Here is a 15,176-nt window from a genome sequence, read left to right as displayed (position 1 = left end):
TATATATTATATTGAATGTTTATAGAAAGCGAAGTAACCGCTGATATTTTGTCTCGGGAGCAGAACGAAGATGACGACTGGCAGGAAAATGAGGAGCTGAGAGTCATCGAAGGCCTGGAGGGTGAGTTTGATCGACATTACACCCAACAGAGAGATATTAACTATCTTGACCGACAGTGATTATAAGTGTGTCCTTATTGTAGGAGTGGCTCCTCTGAAGCCCGATTTCTCCGGACCCAAAGAAAAGATTGTACCAATACCCGATGGAAGCTCCTTCTTCATTCTCGGAAAGAAAAACTGGTAATTTTAAATAATCATGAACCAGAGAAATGATTGAAGGGATACAATCTAATACCAGTGCAGTGCACGTGATTTCCTTCCCATTTTCCATTCTTCAGTTTACGAGTCGCCTGCCACAACCTCATCCATCACCCCTACTTCACCAACTTCATCCTCATCTTCATCATCCTCAGTAGTATTTCACTGGCTGCTGAGGATCCCATTAAATCCCACTCATTCAGGAACACTGTAAGGCCAAGCTTCACTCGCTTTTCCTGTCATATTCCCTACATGTTTACTGACTCATAATATTATCTTCATTAGACTGAGAACTGATTTAGCTTCTGTCTTCCTCAGGTGCTGGGATATGCTGATTATGTATTCACTTCAGTTTTCACTGTGGAGATCGTACTTAAGGTAACAGCTGCAGTGGCTGTAAAGAACCAAATCTAATAGAAAATTATGCACTAGCAAACCTCAGAAGTACATGGCAGTGCAATGAGTTTCTGACTTTGTTTCTTCACCCTCTCACTCATGTTTAGATGACTGTTTATGGAGCTTTTCTGCACACTGGCTCCTTCTGTAGAAATGCCTTCAACCTTCTTGACCTGCTGGTTGTCAGTGTGTCACTCACGTCCTTCTTTCTGCAGTGAGTAGATGCACGTGAAACGCAAGCTGTGGTTCTTCTGTCGGGTTCTGGCAGAAAGATCAGGAGCAGTTGTAGCAAAGAGAAGAGATTTGAGGATAACTTTTTTTAATTTATGAGCTCAAACTTTTCTTTTCTAATCTCTTTTCCTTGTTTCTTCCAGCTCAAGTGCCATCTCTGTGGTGAAGATTCTCCGAGTGCTTCGAGTGCTCAGGCCTCTTCGAGCCATTAACAGAGCCAAGGGATTAAAGGTAAACAGCTATATTCTATCTAGTTTCATTCCTATATTCATTTAAGCATTATTTCAGACAGCGCACCAAGTAAAGCTTGGTCTCCAAGCTGATAACAGCTGCCTACCTACATTGGCTGATGGCTCAGCTGATACCCTTCTATGTATCCAATTAGCAAATCTCATAAAGGGTGCACCGTTCAGCCTGCTGCATCTGCAAGCCGCTTGGACCTCAGCTCCTCCTTTTCATGTCATGTCACACTTAATCAGTGTCATGTAAACTCACTGATCACTTAACACAAATATCTAATCAGCCATTCACATGGCAAACACTAATTTAGGAGTGTAGACATGGTGAAGAGAAACTGCCAAAGTTCCAACTAAGCATCAGAAGAAGAAAGGAAATTGAATTTACTTTGAACATGACATGATTGTTGGTGTTAGACAGGCTGGTCTGAGTATTTCAGAAGGTGCTCATAGACTGGGATTCATCTCTGGGGTTCAGTGAGGATGGTCCAAAATACGGGGCCAGTGAGTAGCAGTTCTTTGGCTGAAAATGTCTTGTTGATGTCAGAGGTCAGAGGAGGATGGCCAGACAGCTTCCAGCTAATAGGAAGACAACAGGAAATTCAAATAGCCACTTGTTACAAACAAGGTATGCAGAAGATCATGTCAGCACATCAAGCCTTGAAGCAGATGGGCTACAGCAGCAGAGGACCATCCAAGCTACCACTCCTGCCAGCTAAGAACAGGAAACTGAGATTATAATTCACACAAACTCATCAAAAATGGATAACAGAAGATTGTAAGATTGTGACTTTTGAGTGGTGGGGTCAGAATTAGGTGTAAACAACATGAAGGCATAGATCCATTGTCTCTTGTGTCAACGGTTCAGGCTGCTGGTGGTGATGTATAGGTGTGGGGGATATTCTTTTTGGTCCCTTTGTAGCAACTGAGGATCCTTTAAACGCCACAGCCTACCAGCATTTTGTTTCTGATCATGTCCATCCCTTAATGACCACATTGTGGTCTTCTGTCTTCTAGTGGCTAATTCGAGCAGGATAACACACCATGTCACAAAGCTCGAATTGCCAAGCTGGTTTCTTGAGCGTGCCAATGAGTTCACTGAACTCAAATGGCCTCCACAGTCAACAGCTCTCAGTCTAACAGAGCACCTTTGGATGTGCAGCTGACAAATCTGCAGCAACTGTGACAATATTGTTGTTTGTACTGTACAGTTTATTCAGTGTACATACAAAAGTGTAACATGGTGCCTTTTAGTCACATCGTTTTTGCTGTTTATATGTTCACAGAATGTGGTGCAGTGCGTGTTTGTGGCGATCCGCACCATCGGTAACATCTTAATTGTCACAACCCTCCTCCAGTTCATGTTTGCGTGTATTGGAGTGCAGCTTTTCAAGGTTCATGTTCACACTTTCAGCATGATAAGATTTTAACACCCTCAGCAGATATATAGAGTGTGTCGAGTGAGTGTTTGTAACGGTGTAACTTCTCTGTGTTTGCTGTTATAGGGCAGATTCTACAGCTGCACTGACGAAGCCAGACACACTCCAGATGAGTGCAAGTCAGTGGGTTCTTTTTCACACGACATAAAGCTCTTGACAATTTCTTATCACGCTGTTTATTGAAAGATGTGCATGCATCTAATTTTAGAGGCACATTTGTGGTGTATAAGGATGGAGATATGAATCACCCCATGGTCAGGGAACGCATCTGGGAGAACAGCGATTTCAACTTTGATAATGTGCTAATGGGAATGTTGGCTTTATTCACTGTGTCAACATTTGAAGGTTGGCCGCAGTGAGTATTAATTCTACATTTTAAGTCCATTACCTCTCTAAACTATCTGTGTCATTCCTTGGGAGCTTCAGTTTATTTCTTAGAAGTTTATTGAACAACTTAGCATTTTGTTATTTTCTTTATTTTGGAAAATATTGCTAAAACAGGAAGTAACAGAGCAGTTGTAGGGACTATTTTTAGCTGAAGATGAAGTGAAAACGGCCTTCAGAGCACTACAGTCATGGCTTAAAGTTTTATCAGTGGCACAAACGTTTATGTTTCATACACTTTGCTGCTTCACTTTTTGTTTAGATTATTTTTAGAATCGGAATAAGAATATTTTATTAACCCCAGAGAGAATTATATGGTCACAGCTGCTCCAAGACATGTTTCCATGAAACAGTGAAGAAGCATCATGACATCAAGACTTTTATTGGTCAATAAATTAAAGCCATGCAAAGACTCAATATTTAGACTAATCAAAATCCAGTCCTGCCTTAAAAGTGCTCAAAATTGATCACAGTTTTTGGGGTTCTGTTTGTCTCTCTGCTTTTTAAGCACTGCCCATACTTACCATGTACTCAAAGACCAGCTTTTAATGATCCAGAAGCAGTTTGGTGGCAATCTGTTAAATTTCCAGCATGATATAGCACTTTTCACAAGGCAAAAATGAGACGTAAGAGGCTCAAAGATCATTAAATTAAAATGTCCATATCTTAATCACATCAAACATCTGTGCTCAACAATAAAAAATAATCAAAGTTAAAATAGGAAAGTATATGAAACACAAAATGTGTCGCTGCCAAAAACTTGTCATTGTGACTGTAGACCTGATTTCATTGTTCTCTAAATATATCCATCTAAATATTCACCAAGCAATTATTTGTTTCATAAATTGTTCACACATCACACAAATAATGATGAATATAGAATTTGAATTGACATTTCATGATTGGGTGGCTATGCCAAAGCTTGAACTGCCCCATTTTAAGCAGACAACAGAAATACTGTGTTTCTTGTGTGTCTGAGGGCTACGCTACAATATCACTGGGACCGTTGTTTTACAGCCTGCCTTATGAGATTATTCTTTATTACTTATGTAAAGATATTGCTACTGAAATGACATGCTCGTTTGTGACGGCACAGAGAGGAAATACATACATGAAACTATATCACATTTTCATGGCTTTTTTAATGGAATTTCCAAATAATAACATGAGTTTAGGAATCTTATATCAATGATTAAATGACTCAATGTATCAGGAATCCTGTGTGTCACTCGCTTTGTCTCTTTTGTTTTATTTTTGCCTAAAGGCTTCTGTACCGGGCCGTCGATGCCAACGCCATAAATCGAGGCCCCATTTACAACTACAGAGTAGAAATCTCCATCTTTTTCATCATCTACATCATCATCATCGCCTTCTTCATGATGAACATATTTGTGGGTTTTGTCATCATTACATTTCGAGAGCAAGGAGAGGCTGAGTTCAAAAACTGCGAACTCAATAAAAATCAGGTTAGTTATCGTTAAAAACTGTAGTTTTGACTTCAGTGTAATAGCATTCTTTCAGACGCAATCATTTCTATCCTCTCCCTCCTCACAGCGTCAGTGCGTGTATTATGCATTGAAAGCTCAACCAATTAAGATTTACATTCCCAAAAACCCATCCCAGCTCAAATTCTGGAAAATCATCAACTCCAGCCAGTTTGAGTACGTCATGTTTGTACTGATTCTGGGAAACACCCTTACTCTGGCTGTTCAGGTACAATGTCAGTCAGTTTTCACTCAGATAAAATACTAAAATATTGATTCAGGGCTGTGATGTGAATTTTTTTTGTTGTTTTTCCTCTCAGCATTATGAGCAGTCAAAACTATTCACCTCCATTATGGACATCCTCAACATGATCTTCACTGTGGTTTTCACTATAGAGATGATTATCAAGCTAATGGCTCTGCGGGCACATGTAAGGTTTCACTCTTTTTCATCAGACAATGATATCTGGCACAACTCCACTCACTGTCTGCTGTCTCGATGACTCTCACTTTGCTTGTTTAATCTCTGCAGCACTATTTCATCGATCCTTGGAATTCATTTGATGCACTTATCGTCGTGGGAAGTGTGTTGGACATTGCAGTCTCTGAATTCAGCGTAAGTTTGTTCACACAGCAACAAAATATCACCAGCTACCTTCCTTATCTACCCAAATATCTAATCAGCCAATCACACGCCAACAATTAGTCATGCAATAAATGAGTCAAATTAGGCATTTCGAGATAGTCAAGATAACCTGTTGAAATTCAGAAAGAGCATCAGATTGGGGAAGAAAGGTGATTTAAATGACTTTGAACAAGGCATGGTTGTTGGTGGAGAACTGGGATTTCCCCACACAAACATCTCTAGGTTTACAGAGAATGATCTAAAACAGAAAAAATATCCAGTGAGCAATCGCTCACCTCAATTCGGGCGAGGTGAGCAGTTAACACACTGGGTGACGCCAGTCACAGTATTTTCTGTGCAATTTTGATGAAACTTTCCTTTTAATATCCTGAAGATTTGCTGGTATTTAGCTGCAGGAGCTAAAAGGGATCTCAGCAGCTTGGTGTCGGTTATTATGGTGCTATTATGTAGGAATAAAATCAGAAGATAATTCAGATGTGAGCAGGAAAACGATTACTGCCATCAGGGCTGTCAGCTGCACTTTTGTAAACAATAAACTAAACAAATGATTAAGAACTACACGATGAAAAATAATAAAATAAACCTTTCTACAATTTTTTGAGGAAGAAATTCTACATGGCTTGAAATATGTATTACTCTGAAAATGAAATCATTTGTGCTTTAATTTCTTTTCTCCTGCATGGTATCGCCTGCCTGTTGTTCACCACATGCAAAACGATGCAGGGCGGAGGTGGTCATGGTGAGGTAAGAGCTGAATTCTGAAGTACTCCCTTTAATTCTTCTGCAATACACTTTGGGTGGACAAAAGCTAATAACCTTGAGAAAAATAAGTGCAACTTGAACAACATGTCTCAGCTTTTCTACTCATAACTTAAACACTTCTGTGCTGCTCCTTGGCTGCATTTCTCTGTGATATCTCAGGGTTTGGGTAACGCCTTTGTCAGGAAGAAAGCCTTGAAACTCTTCTGGATTGGAGGAAATCAATAGTTTGAACATTCACCTTAATAAGGATTTCCAATCCAAATGGCTTGTGAAAAGTCCAAAAACGGTGCTCTTATCTTCAGTCTTTACACTTGACAAGCGCTTCAAGCAGGCCAGAATTAACCGTTTACATAAACCGTCCTGGCCTTCAGGACACGTTTCACACTCCTGATGACATATTTGCTTTTTCAGTCTCAGATATTTAACTATTTCTGTCTGCCGTTATTCTTTCTAGGGTCCCGGGAAAGGTGAAAGTGGAAAAGTGTCCATCACATTTTTCCGTCTTTTCCGAGTCTTGAGGTTGGTCAAACTCCTCAGTAAAGGAGAAGGCATTCGGACTCTTCTCTGGACTTTTGTCAAGTCCCTCCAGGTCAGTAGCAGCACAGAAATAACAAAAGGATTAAACAATTTCTTGTGACACCTGTAGACAACTTTTATGTAACTTTGCTCTCGACTTTTATCTGCTCAGGCTTTACCTTACGTCGGCCTCCTCATTGCCATGATCTTCTTTATCTATGCTGTGATCGGCATGCAGGTGAGTCTTTGTTATGAACGTAGGTTTAAATTTTGCCTGTTCCACTCATTGCAATTAATCAAACAGGTATCCGATGATAAACAAAACATTACCATTACATCATACGGGCTGCATCCCAGTTTATAAATCTATAATAATAAAAAGTCTCTGGTTTTTTTTTTCTCTTGTAGATGTTTGGGAAGGTGGCTGTTGATGAGGACACACACATCAACAGAAACTGCAACTTCCAGACTTTCTTTATGGCTGTTCTGGTACTTTTTAGGTGAGTCTTTTTAGCCCCCAGGAAGGGGCAAAATTAAAGGGACAAAGCTGAATTGTTGAAAAATGAAGCTTTACTTCATCCAATGGCCACTGGAGGCCGGCTACCAGAGATATTAAATTAATGTTAATAGTTACAGCCTTGTAATGAAAACTGTTTTTGGCAATGAAACTAATGTCCTCCTTCATAAAGACTCTTAAGGGGGCCTCTTAAAAAGTGTTTTGTGTTAAGGCTTACCACCTTCAGTAACCACTGGATCGGTGGACTGAACCTCTCAGCACTGCTTGTTGTATAGGTGCCTTCTGGAGCACTTTAAATAAAAAATAAAAATGTGACACAATGTGTCTTACTTTATCTTTCTTTTTGACTTTAATGAGGATCATAATTTACATGATGAACATCCTGTTTTCTAACTAATACGGGGCAGTTTCTTTGTGCAAACAGAGGTATCGCCCCCTGCTGCTCATTAGCAAGAATGCACATTTAACGCACTTCAAAGACAGCTTTACTTTTCAGACCTGAAAGCTGAGTCATCCGTATTTTATATCTTTGTTTTTGCAGACAAAACATAAATGCCGAAGCTTCAAAATGCACAGTCTAAGAAACAACTGGTGATGGCATGGAAGCTATGTCCATCGTTTATCTACAGTCCATGGCTTTCTTCTCTCTTCTGATAATACATTTCTTTATTATAGTCGTACTCAGAATCAGAAGTTACTGTGCTGCATTAACACGACTTTTTCCTCAAACAAAAAGTGCTTCTAGTGTGAAACTTTCGTGCATCTTTTCTAACATCTAGAAGGTCTAAAACAGTGTAAAGGAACAGTGATAATGCTGCTGTTTTTCCTTGTAGGTGTGCCACTGGAGAGCAGTGGCAAGAGATCATGTTGGCAGCTTTGCCTGGCAGACGCTGTGACCCAGAAGCTGACGTTGAACCTGGTGAAGAGTTCACCTGCGGTAGCAACTTGGCCTACCTTTACTTCATCAGCTTCTTCATGCTATGTGCTTACCTGGTAAGCAAAGCCACCGAAAATTAGGGATCATTTTTTTAAAATCCCTTCGTTCATCTTGTTTGTGGTGAAACATGTCCTTTCTTTTGATATAACTAAACACTCTACCTCCTGTCTCTAAAAGAAATGTAGGTATAATTAATTCTAACTCGTGTTTTATAGAATATCAGGTCAGAAGGAATCAAAGTTAGATGAAAGCAGACAGCATAGTATTACAGCTGCAGCGTACTAGCAGGTTTAAAAGCTTACCCTGTCTTCTCCAATTCCCAGCTCATCAGACAACTCCCATCCACGGATTTTATTAATCCAGGCAGCACACTCAAACCACAAAATCCCGATTTAAAAGGGCACAAATATTTTGGTAACAGTACTTTGACCATAGTGCTATTTTTAAACATTAAATGTGTCGAAAGAAGGTGGCGTTTGCCCTAGAGAGCAGGCAGAGGAGGGTCCACGTAGGATCTCGTACTCTATCAAGTTGCTGCGTTCCTGCAGTGGAAATGGTAAAAACCGCAGAAAATACAGCAGAGTATAATCTGTTCCAGATTACCTGCTTAGAATTATCAGCAGTATCATATGTGATTCAGACAGGGGCAGGGAACTCCAGGCCTCGAGAGCCAGTGTCCTGAAGGTTTTAGATGTGTCCTTGATCCAACACAGTTGATTTAAAATGGCTAAATTACCTCCTCCACATGCCTTGACATTTTCCAGAGGTCTGGTAATGAACTAATCATTTGATTCAGGTGTGTTGACCCAGGATGATATCTAAAACCTGCAGGACACCGGCTCTTGAGGCCTGGAGTTTCCTACCCCTGACCTAAAATATAACCCTAGTCCACCAGGAACTTTCACTGAAATGTTACAATATCAAAAGTAATCATCCAATACATAGACAATTTCAATCTTGCTATGGAACCCAATGTAATCCATGTGATTTATAATATTTACATATGACAGACGTTGGCCTTTAATCTCTTCCACTGTTCCATGGACAGTTTTCTCAGCTTAGGCCATGGGTGTCCAACTCCAGGCCTCGAAGGCCGGTGTCCTGCAGGTTTTAGATCTCACCCTGGGTCAACACACCTGAATCAAATGATTATTTCATTACCAGGCCTCTGGAAAATGTCAAGGCATGTGGAGGAGGTAATTTAGCCATATTAATCAGCTGTGTTGGATCAAGGAAACATCTAAAACCTGCAGGACACTGGCCCTTGTGGCCTGGAGTTCCCCTGCCCCTGGTTTAGGCGGTTTGATTTATAGCAGGGTTACAGTTTTTCCTGTTCATTTGTCCTTCTTTATGTTTTCTTCCTTTGTGGACAGCTGACAAAAATCAATCCGTATGTGGTTTTCGGCCTCTAGCAGAAACCCACAAAGACCCTCCTGGCAGCTAATGTAGATCAGGACCTCTGTGTGCTGTTGGGTTTTTTAATATGTTCACAGAACTGTAGTGGCCTGACTTGCCTGTTGTGACTTTATACAAAATTTAGAAGCAACAATAATTCAAAATGTAATCTCACTACTTTTATTTGCTAAATTTACTTAAAATGTTTCAATAATAGATTTATTTATGTAAAACACATGCTGTTATCTTTCTCTCTCAGATTATCAACTTGTTCATTGCTGTCATCATGGACAACTTTGAATATCTGACAAGAGACTGGACCGTACTCGGCACTCACCATCTGGATGAGTTTAAGAGAGTTTGGTCTGACTATGATCCAGAGGCCACGTGAGAATCATTTTAGTATCATTCTCCACAACTTGTGCATTTTTTCTGTCCTTGCATACTTTATCTTACATCTGTCTCACCAGCTCTGCGTCCATCTCTTTCCTACAGCGGTCGTATAAAGCACATCGATGTCGTCACTATGCTGCGCAGGATTCAGCCGCCTCTTGGTTTCGGAAAATTATGTCCTCATCGTGTTGCTTGCAAAGTGAGCAAAAACACATTTGCTCCTGCGGATTTCATGAACAAACTAAAGACACGCATCTGACTCCTTCTGCCTCAACTTGTCTTTGCAGAGACTGGTTGCCATGAATGTTCCCCTGCATCCTGATGGCACAGTCACCTTCAACGCTACTCTGTTTGCTCTCGTGCGAACCTCACTGAAGATCAAGACTGAAGGTTTGACCTGCTGCATATAAACAAAAACACAGAAGCTCATTATTTGTGTATGAGATTACCTCACTCTTTTAATGATAGTGCTGTTTATATTAAAGGGTCTGTTGTTTGTGTCCCACTCAGGTCCCATCGACCAGCAGAATGAAGAGCTGAAGGTGATTATCAAGAAGCTCTGGAAGCGCACTAAACCCAAACTCATTGATGAAGTCATTCCTCCCCCTAGAGGTATACCAAAAAATTGCACTGCTTTCCAACATAATGAAAAGCAAAGAAAACCTAAAACACACTGAATATTAAATCAAGCCTCTTTTCTTTCATATTGTGTACCTGATGATGCCAAATATGTACATTTATTCATATAAGTCTTATAATCCAAAGTAATGTTTGTGTAACATTACCTTCTCTCAGGAGATGAGGTGACTTGTGGAAAGGTTTATGCCAGCTTCTTGATTCAAGACTACTTTAAAAAATTCCGGAAAAGAAAAGAAAGGGAGAGGAAATCCAAAAGGAAGGACAAAGCAGCTTCTCTACAGGTAACATAAACTATCCAACTCAAAGATCCCATGTTTGACACAACTTTGTCATTGACTCGATGCAAAATAAAATCATACGGTCATGTCTGTGTGTGAATGTGGACCCAAATGCTGACCTAAAAGAGGAGTAATAAACAAAACAAATCTTTATTTCAGAGAGGCAGAAGTCCAACAGGCAACTGACAGAAAATAAAAGGAAATAACCTAAATGCTCAAAGTAAAAGAATAAAAAATGTAAAATACAAAAACTCATGCACATACATTTTAATTGCATCTTGAACCATGTTTGCTTTCCGAGTTAAAATCATCTTTTTCATGCGAGTCTTAAACTGAGATTTGAAAGGTTAAGTTCAACTTACGATCAAATATACCTTTTTATAATAAAAAATTAATAATTATAAAAATAAAAAATCTTTTCATCCATCTTCAGGTGCTTAACTTTGCATTAAACTCATTTTTGAATGTAGGCTGACTTCAGTTTATGGATATGTTTGTAGCAAGGGCTGCGGACACTGCAGGATCTGGCTCCAGAGATGCGTCTGGCAATGGCTTCTGATCTGGAGGACGAGGAAGGTGGAGGCGATGACATATTCGAGAGTGGGCATGAAACGTCAGCAACCCCCACTCCCTCCAGCACACCGATGCCGCCTCTGGACACGCTGGTAGAGCAGACGACTTTGATCATGGAACCAGAGCCCAAGATCTCCAACGGAGGTGTGATCACGGAGCAGGTGACGGGCTTGAAGGAACACCAGAGGCCGGGATCAGAGCTGGCAGGTGTCAGCGTGGTAACAGAGCAGCCTGTGAGGTCAGAACACCTCCCAGTGAGGTACGTTACTGCGTCATACGTGAATTCTCACATTGGTACTCACACGTATTCCTTCTATTTTATACCAAGGAGTTTTCTAACTTACTTGTACTCTTAACAAACAGGGCGGACTCCATCAGTGAATCGCCTCTTCCTCCTCCACCTCCACCTGAGATTTTAGTTGAAGAAGTCAAAGCTACAGAGGAAGTATCCGAGCAGGTGTACTTGAGTGAAGGAGATGCTGCAAGTCTGGCATCAGTAGACCGGTAAGGAATAATCAAGAAGGTCAAGCGATAGATGTAGGTTTATTAGGTTATTCATTAAAATAAAACAATTTGGGAAATAGATGGATTAAAAAAACCAAACAACTGAAGACAAGATTGAACAGCCTAGCATTAAGACTGGAAACAAGACTGGGGTAGAGGATTCAACCCACCAGCACCTCTAGAGCTCACTAATTAGCACTTTTACTCTTTGGTCGTGCAGGTATATGTATCCAGAGGCTGTTTCCCCAGTACCAACTGATGCAGGCTACAATGGCCAGAGTCTGGAAAGAGGCAGCAGCCTTGGCGAAATACCGTATGACTCTAATGGTACCAGTGGCTTCGTCAGCAATGATTACACTGACATCAACATGAATGGAGGGAGTGCTGCCACGAGTCCCACTCCCTACACCACAAATGAATATAATGAGAATGGATATCCAAGATACAGTGAGAATGGAAACGGCGTCATGACCGCCAACGGGAACGGAAGCACAATGAGTGGCGGCCATGAAAACGGCAGCAGCATCGATTACACTGGAAACGGCTACACTACCAATGAGAACAGCGGTGCCCAGTTTGTTAGGAGAAGGTTACTTCCTGCTATTCCAAAAGGTTTTCCTTCTTCTCTTCCATTCTTCAAGAGTACTGATAGACAGAGGTGGTTGTATATTTTTGGACGTTGCCAATCAGAAGAAATTTAAAATTCAAATATAATGATAATGTTTTTGGTGTTTAAATAATCTGTCAAGTGAATTTATCAAATATTACTCTTATTTTACTTTATAAACGGAACTTTTCTGAGGGGTTTTATTGGGCATGTGAACTATAACTGATGCCTGCTAATACAAACTCTCTCCACACACGGTGCTAGTCTTGCACTCAGGTCATTTTTCTAATATCTTCCTGCTTTCTGTTTCAGGTCATAAACCCGCCTTTAATTTCCAGTGTCTGAGACCACAGAGCAGCGTAGATAACCTCCCCATCCCAGGAATCTATCAAGGCCACACATCTCCAACTAGATCACGTTTGCAGGTAAAACAGTGACACGCATACACACTCAGCCTGCTAGTTTTCCTACTCATTTCTAGCTTAAACTCATAAAGATATGAATAAATGACAAGAGAGCAGCCTCTCTGATCTGGATTTACTGGCTCTACTTTTGCTCTCCTCTGTCAGAACCAGCACAGCCTGGAGTCCCGGCCCAGCAGTGTGTCCTCCATGTCGTCCACCTCCTGGGCGAACACGGCAGCAGCTGGTGCCACTCCTGTTCCAGGAATAATTGCCCCATCGGCACGCAAGGGCAAGCTCATCTACACTCCTATGATCTTGATGGATGAAGCCACAGGTGGCAGTCAACCGCTGTGGAATGACGGTTCTGCCAGCCTTCCTGCAGGAAGGCGCCCCGGCTGGTACCCCGGTCAAACCAGGACGTTCACCAGTGTAAGAATGCCACCCCCTGTGAACCAGGGCTTCATAAGCAAAGGCAGCGCGGACAGTCTGGTGGAGTCGGTAAGTAGTTTTTGAGATTTTCGTAAAGGTGAAACCTCCTACACCCACTATTATGTAGAACTTGGTGTATTTTAAATTCCCGTGACCCTTTGTAACTTGATTTAGTGAGACTTTAAGGCTGATATTCACCTGTTTTGACTGATTGGAACTTTTGAAACCTCATGGGGATATTCTTGCCCAGTAAAAAGGATGGCAAAACTGTTATCCATCATATTAAAAATCCTTTTAGGAACAGATCTAACCATGAACAGGATGAATGACTAAAGCAACTCTTTGCACTATCGCCTCCCTGAAATGTAATCCTGCTCATTTATTTGAATATTTGCTCAACTTTAGATTGGACATGAGCAGCTGACAGCACGAACCTGTCTTAAATGATTGCTTCTTTACTCTTTCTGTCACCAACCACAGATCTTGATCTCTGAGGGTCTCGGTGTCTATGCAAGGGACCCGAAGTTTGTGAACTTTGCTAAGCGGGAGATTGCTGAAGCTTGCCGCATGAGCCTGGATGAAATGGAGAGCGCAGCTGCTGACTTGATAGCGCGTGGAGCCACTCAGTCGATTTCTCGATTTGAGGAAGAGCTGGCTGATGAAATGAACTGTGTGATTTCTTACTGAGATCAGCTGAACTGTAAGAGAAATGTGTGAGAAACTGAGATGTGAAGTTTGTTTTTTCTTAAAAAAAAAAGGGGAGAAGAAAATCTTGTGTGTGTGTGTGTGTTTGAATCTCTTTTGAAAACAAAAAGAAACATCCCACATATGAGATTTCTATCATGTTGGGTATGATGTGCTTTTGTTTGTGAATGCCAAAAACACACTTTGATTTTAAGTGTACGTGTCAATTTGTGACAAAAATTTTGATTGCAGCAGAAGAGTCAGCAGGACGCAAGTTCATTTTCTGCATTGTGCTCTCGTTTTGTACCCTACTTGAACTGTGGTCACCTTATACACGTGTGTTCAGCTACAATCAGGGAAACTAGACTCTGAAATAAGAATGTTTTAAATCTACACATGTAGATCAAATACTTTTCTTTACTCTTGATACAACTGAGTAAGACTGTGAGTTTCCAACAGCATTAGCTTCTTTAGAGAAATATTTAAATATAATGAATATCCTCTAAGATGCACGATGCAAACTTGTGGCGGAAATGTCCAAATTATGTTTTGGATTCATTGTGACTGAACGTTTGGGTGGCTATCCACTGTGCACAAATAAAATAAAATGTTTTCTCAAACATTCGTTAATTTTTGTTTTGCAGATGGGATATCGTTCCAAACGTTGCACACGGTCTCAAAGGCTCTTTGTATTTGTTTAAAAGCACATACTGAAAACCCACAACAAAATTAAAGCAGCGAATTATATAATCAGACATTAATGGACCGGCAGATGGGTAACATCTGGGTTTCACTTCCCCTTTTAAAGAAAAGAAACATGCAAAGCTATGAGCCATGGATGCTTGTTATTCGGTGCTATTGTAGTAGCACATCAAGTATCTGTGTAAAATCCATTTTGTGTCAAGTAGAAAGCTTTTACTTTGGTTTGTTTAGGTACAGCTTTACCGTTTTACATTTCCTTTTTCTGTCTGTGCTCTTGATCAGAGCCTGCGTTACTGTTTTATTCAGGTTAGCTGCTAGTATTTGGAAAGGGACGGGAAATAAAAATATATAGATTGGATTACGAAAAAAGCAAAACCCTGAGAGAGTCTATGTCACAGAGAGTCACAGTGTCTATGAAATACACAGAGAGTGAAAGCAAGGAGAAGACAGGAGCTTATCATGGGAGGGTTTTTTTTGTATCCAAGGCTTATAGCAATGTAACTACAGGATGTGTTAAGGTTGGTTAAGTATTCCTTATTAAAGGCTTTGAATCACAGCGGGAATGATACCTTCATCGTGACGAATTCTCACGGTAAATTTTCCGTTTCAGTTTTAAGGTTTCTGCAATAGGACAATACTTTAAAAGGTTTTACTTGATCCAGCGCCCTTTCCAATCTTGCTTTTATTTCCAAAATTTCCAGA

The 15,176-nt window shown here is 40.6% G+C and overlaps 1 protein-coding gene across 2 annotated transcripts; it reads left to right on the top strand.

The window, feature by feature from the left end:
• Positions 1-14,607, top strand: cacna1fa (calcium channel, voltage-dependent, L type, alpha 1F subunit a). Of its 2 annotated transcripts, XM_014336243.2 has the most exons (29): positions 1-121; positions 204-300; positions 399-528; positions 637-696; positions 822-928; positions 1,089-1,176; positions 2,468-2,575; positions 2,687-2,739; positions 2,829-2,975; positions 4,269-4,470; positions 4,559-4,717; positions 4,809-4,919; positions 5,021-5,104; positions 5,858-5,878; positions 6,351-6,485; positions 6,585-6,650; positions 6,821-6,912; positions 7,763-7,922; positions 9,521-9,648; positions 9,757-9,853; positions 9,942-10,044; positions 10,165-10,266; positions 10,450-10,574; positions 11,072-11,403; positions 11,508-11,648; positions 11,869-12,260; positions 12,568-12,680; positions 12,825-13,157; positions 13,569-14,607. In XM_014336243.2, the coding sequence occupies exons 1-29, from the start codon at positions 16-18 to the stop codon at positions 13,773-13,775; spliced, it is 3,999 nt and encodes a 1,332-aa protein (XP_014191729.2). In that variant the 5' UTR covers positions 1-15; the 3' UTR covers positions 13,776-14,607. The 2 variants fall into 2 exon arrangements, with proteins under 2 accessions (XP_014191729.2, XP_042080251.1); XM_042224317.1 differs by lacking the exons at positions 1-121; positions 399-528 and having other exon boundaries at positions 209-300.
• The last annotated feature ends 569 nt before the right edge of the window (positions 14,608-15,176 follow it).

The sequence above is a fragment of the Haplochromis burtoni genome, unplaced genomic scaffold (genome assembly GCF_018398535.1).
Source record: "Haplochromis burtoni strain Fernald_Lab_line unplaced genomic scaffold, NCSU_Asbu1 Contig_134, whole genome shotgun sequence".
In the NCBI taxonomy this organism is placed as follows: Eukaryota; Metazoa; Chordata; class Actinopteri; order Cichliformes; family Cichlidae; genus Haplochromis; species Haplochromis burtoni.
The sequence above is the reverse complement of the archived record's forward strand: the minus strand, read 5'-3'. Positions and strand labels throughout refer to the sequence as shown.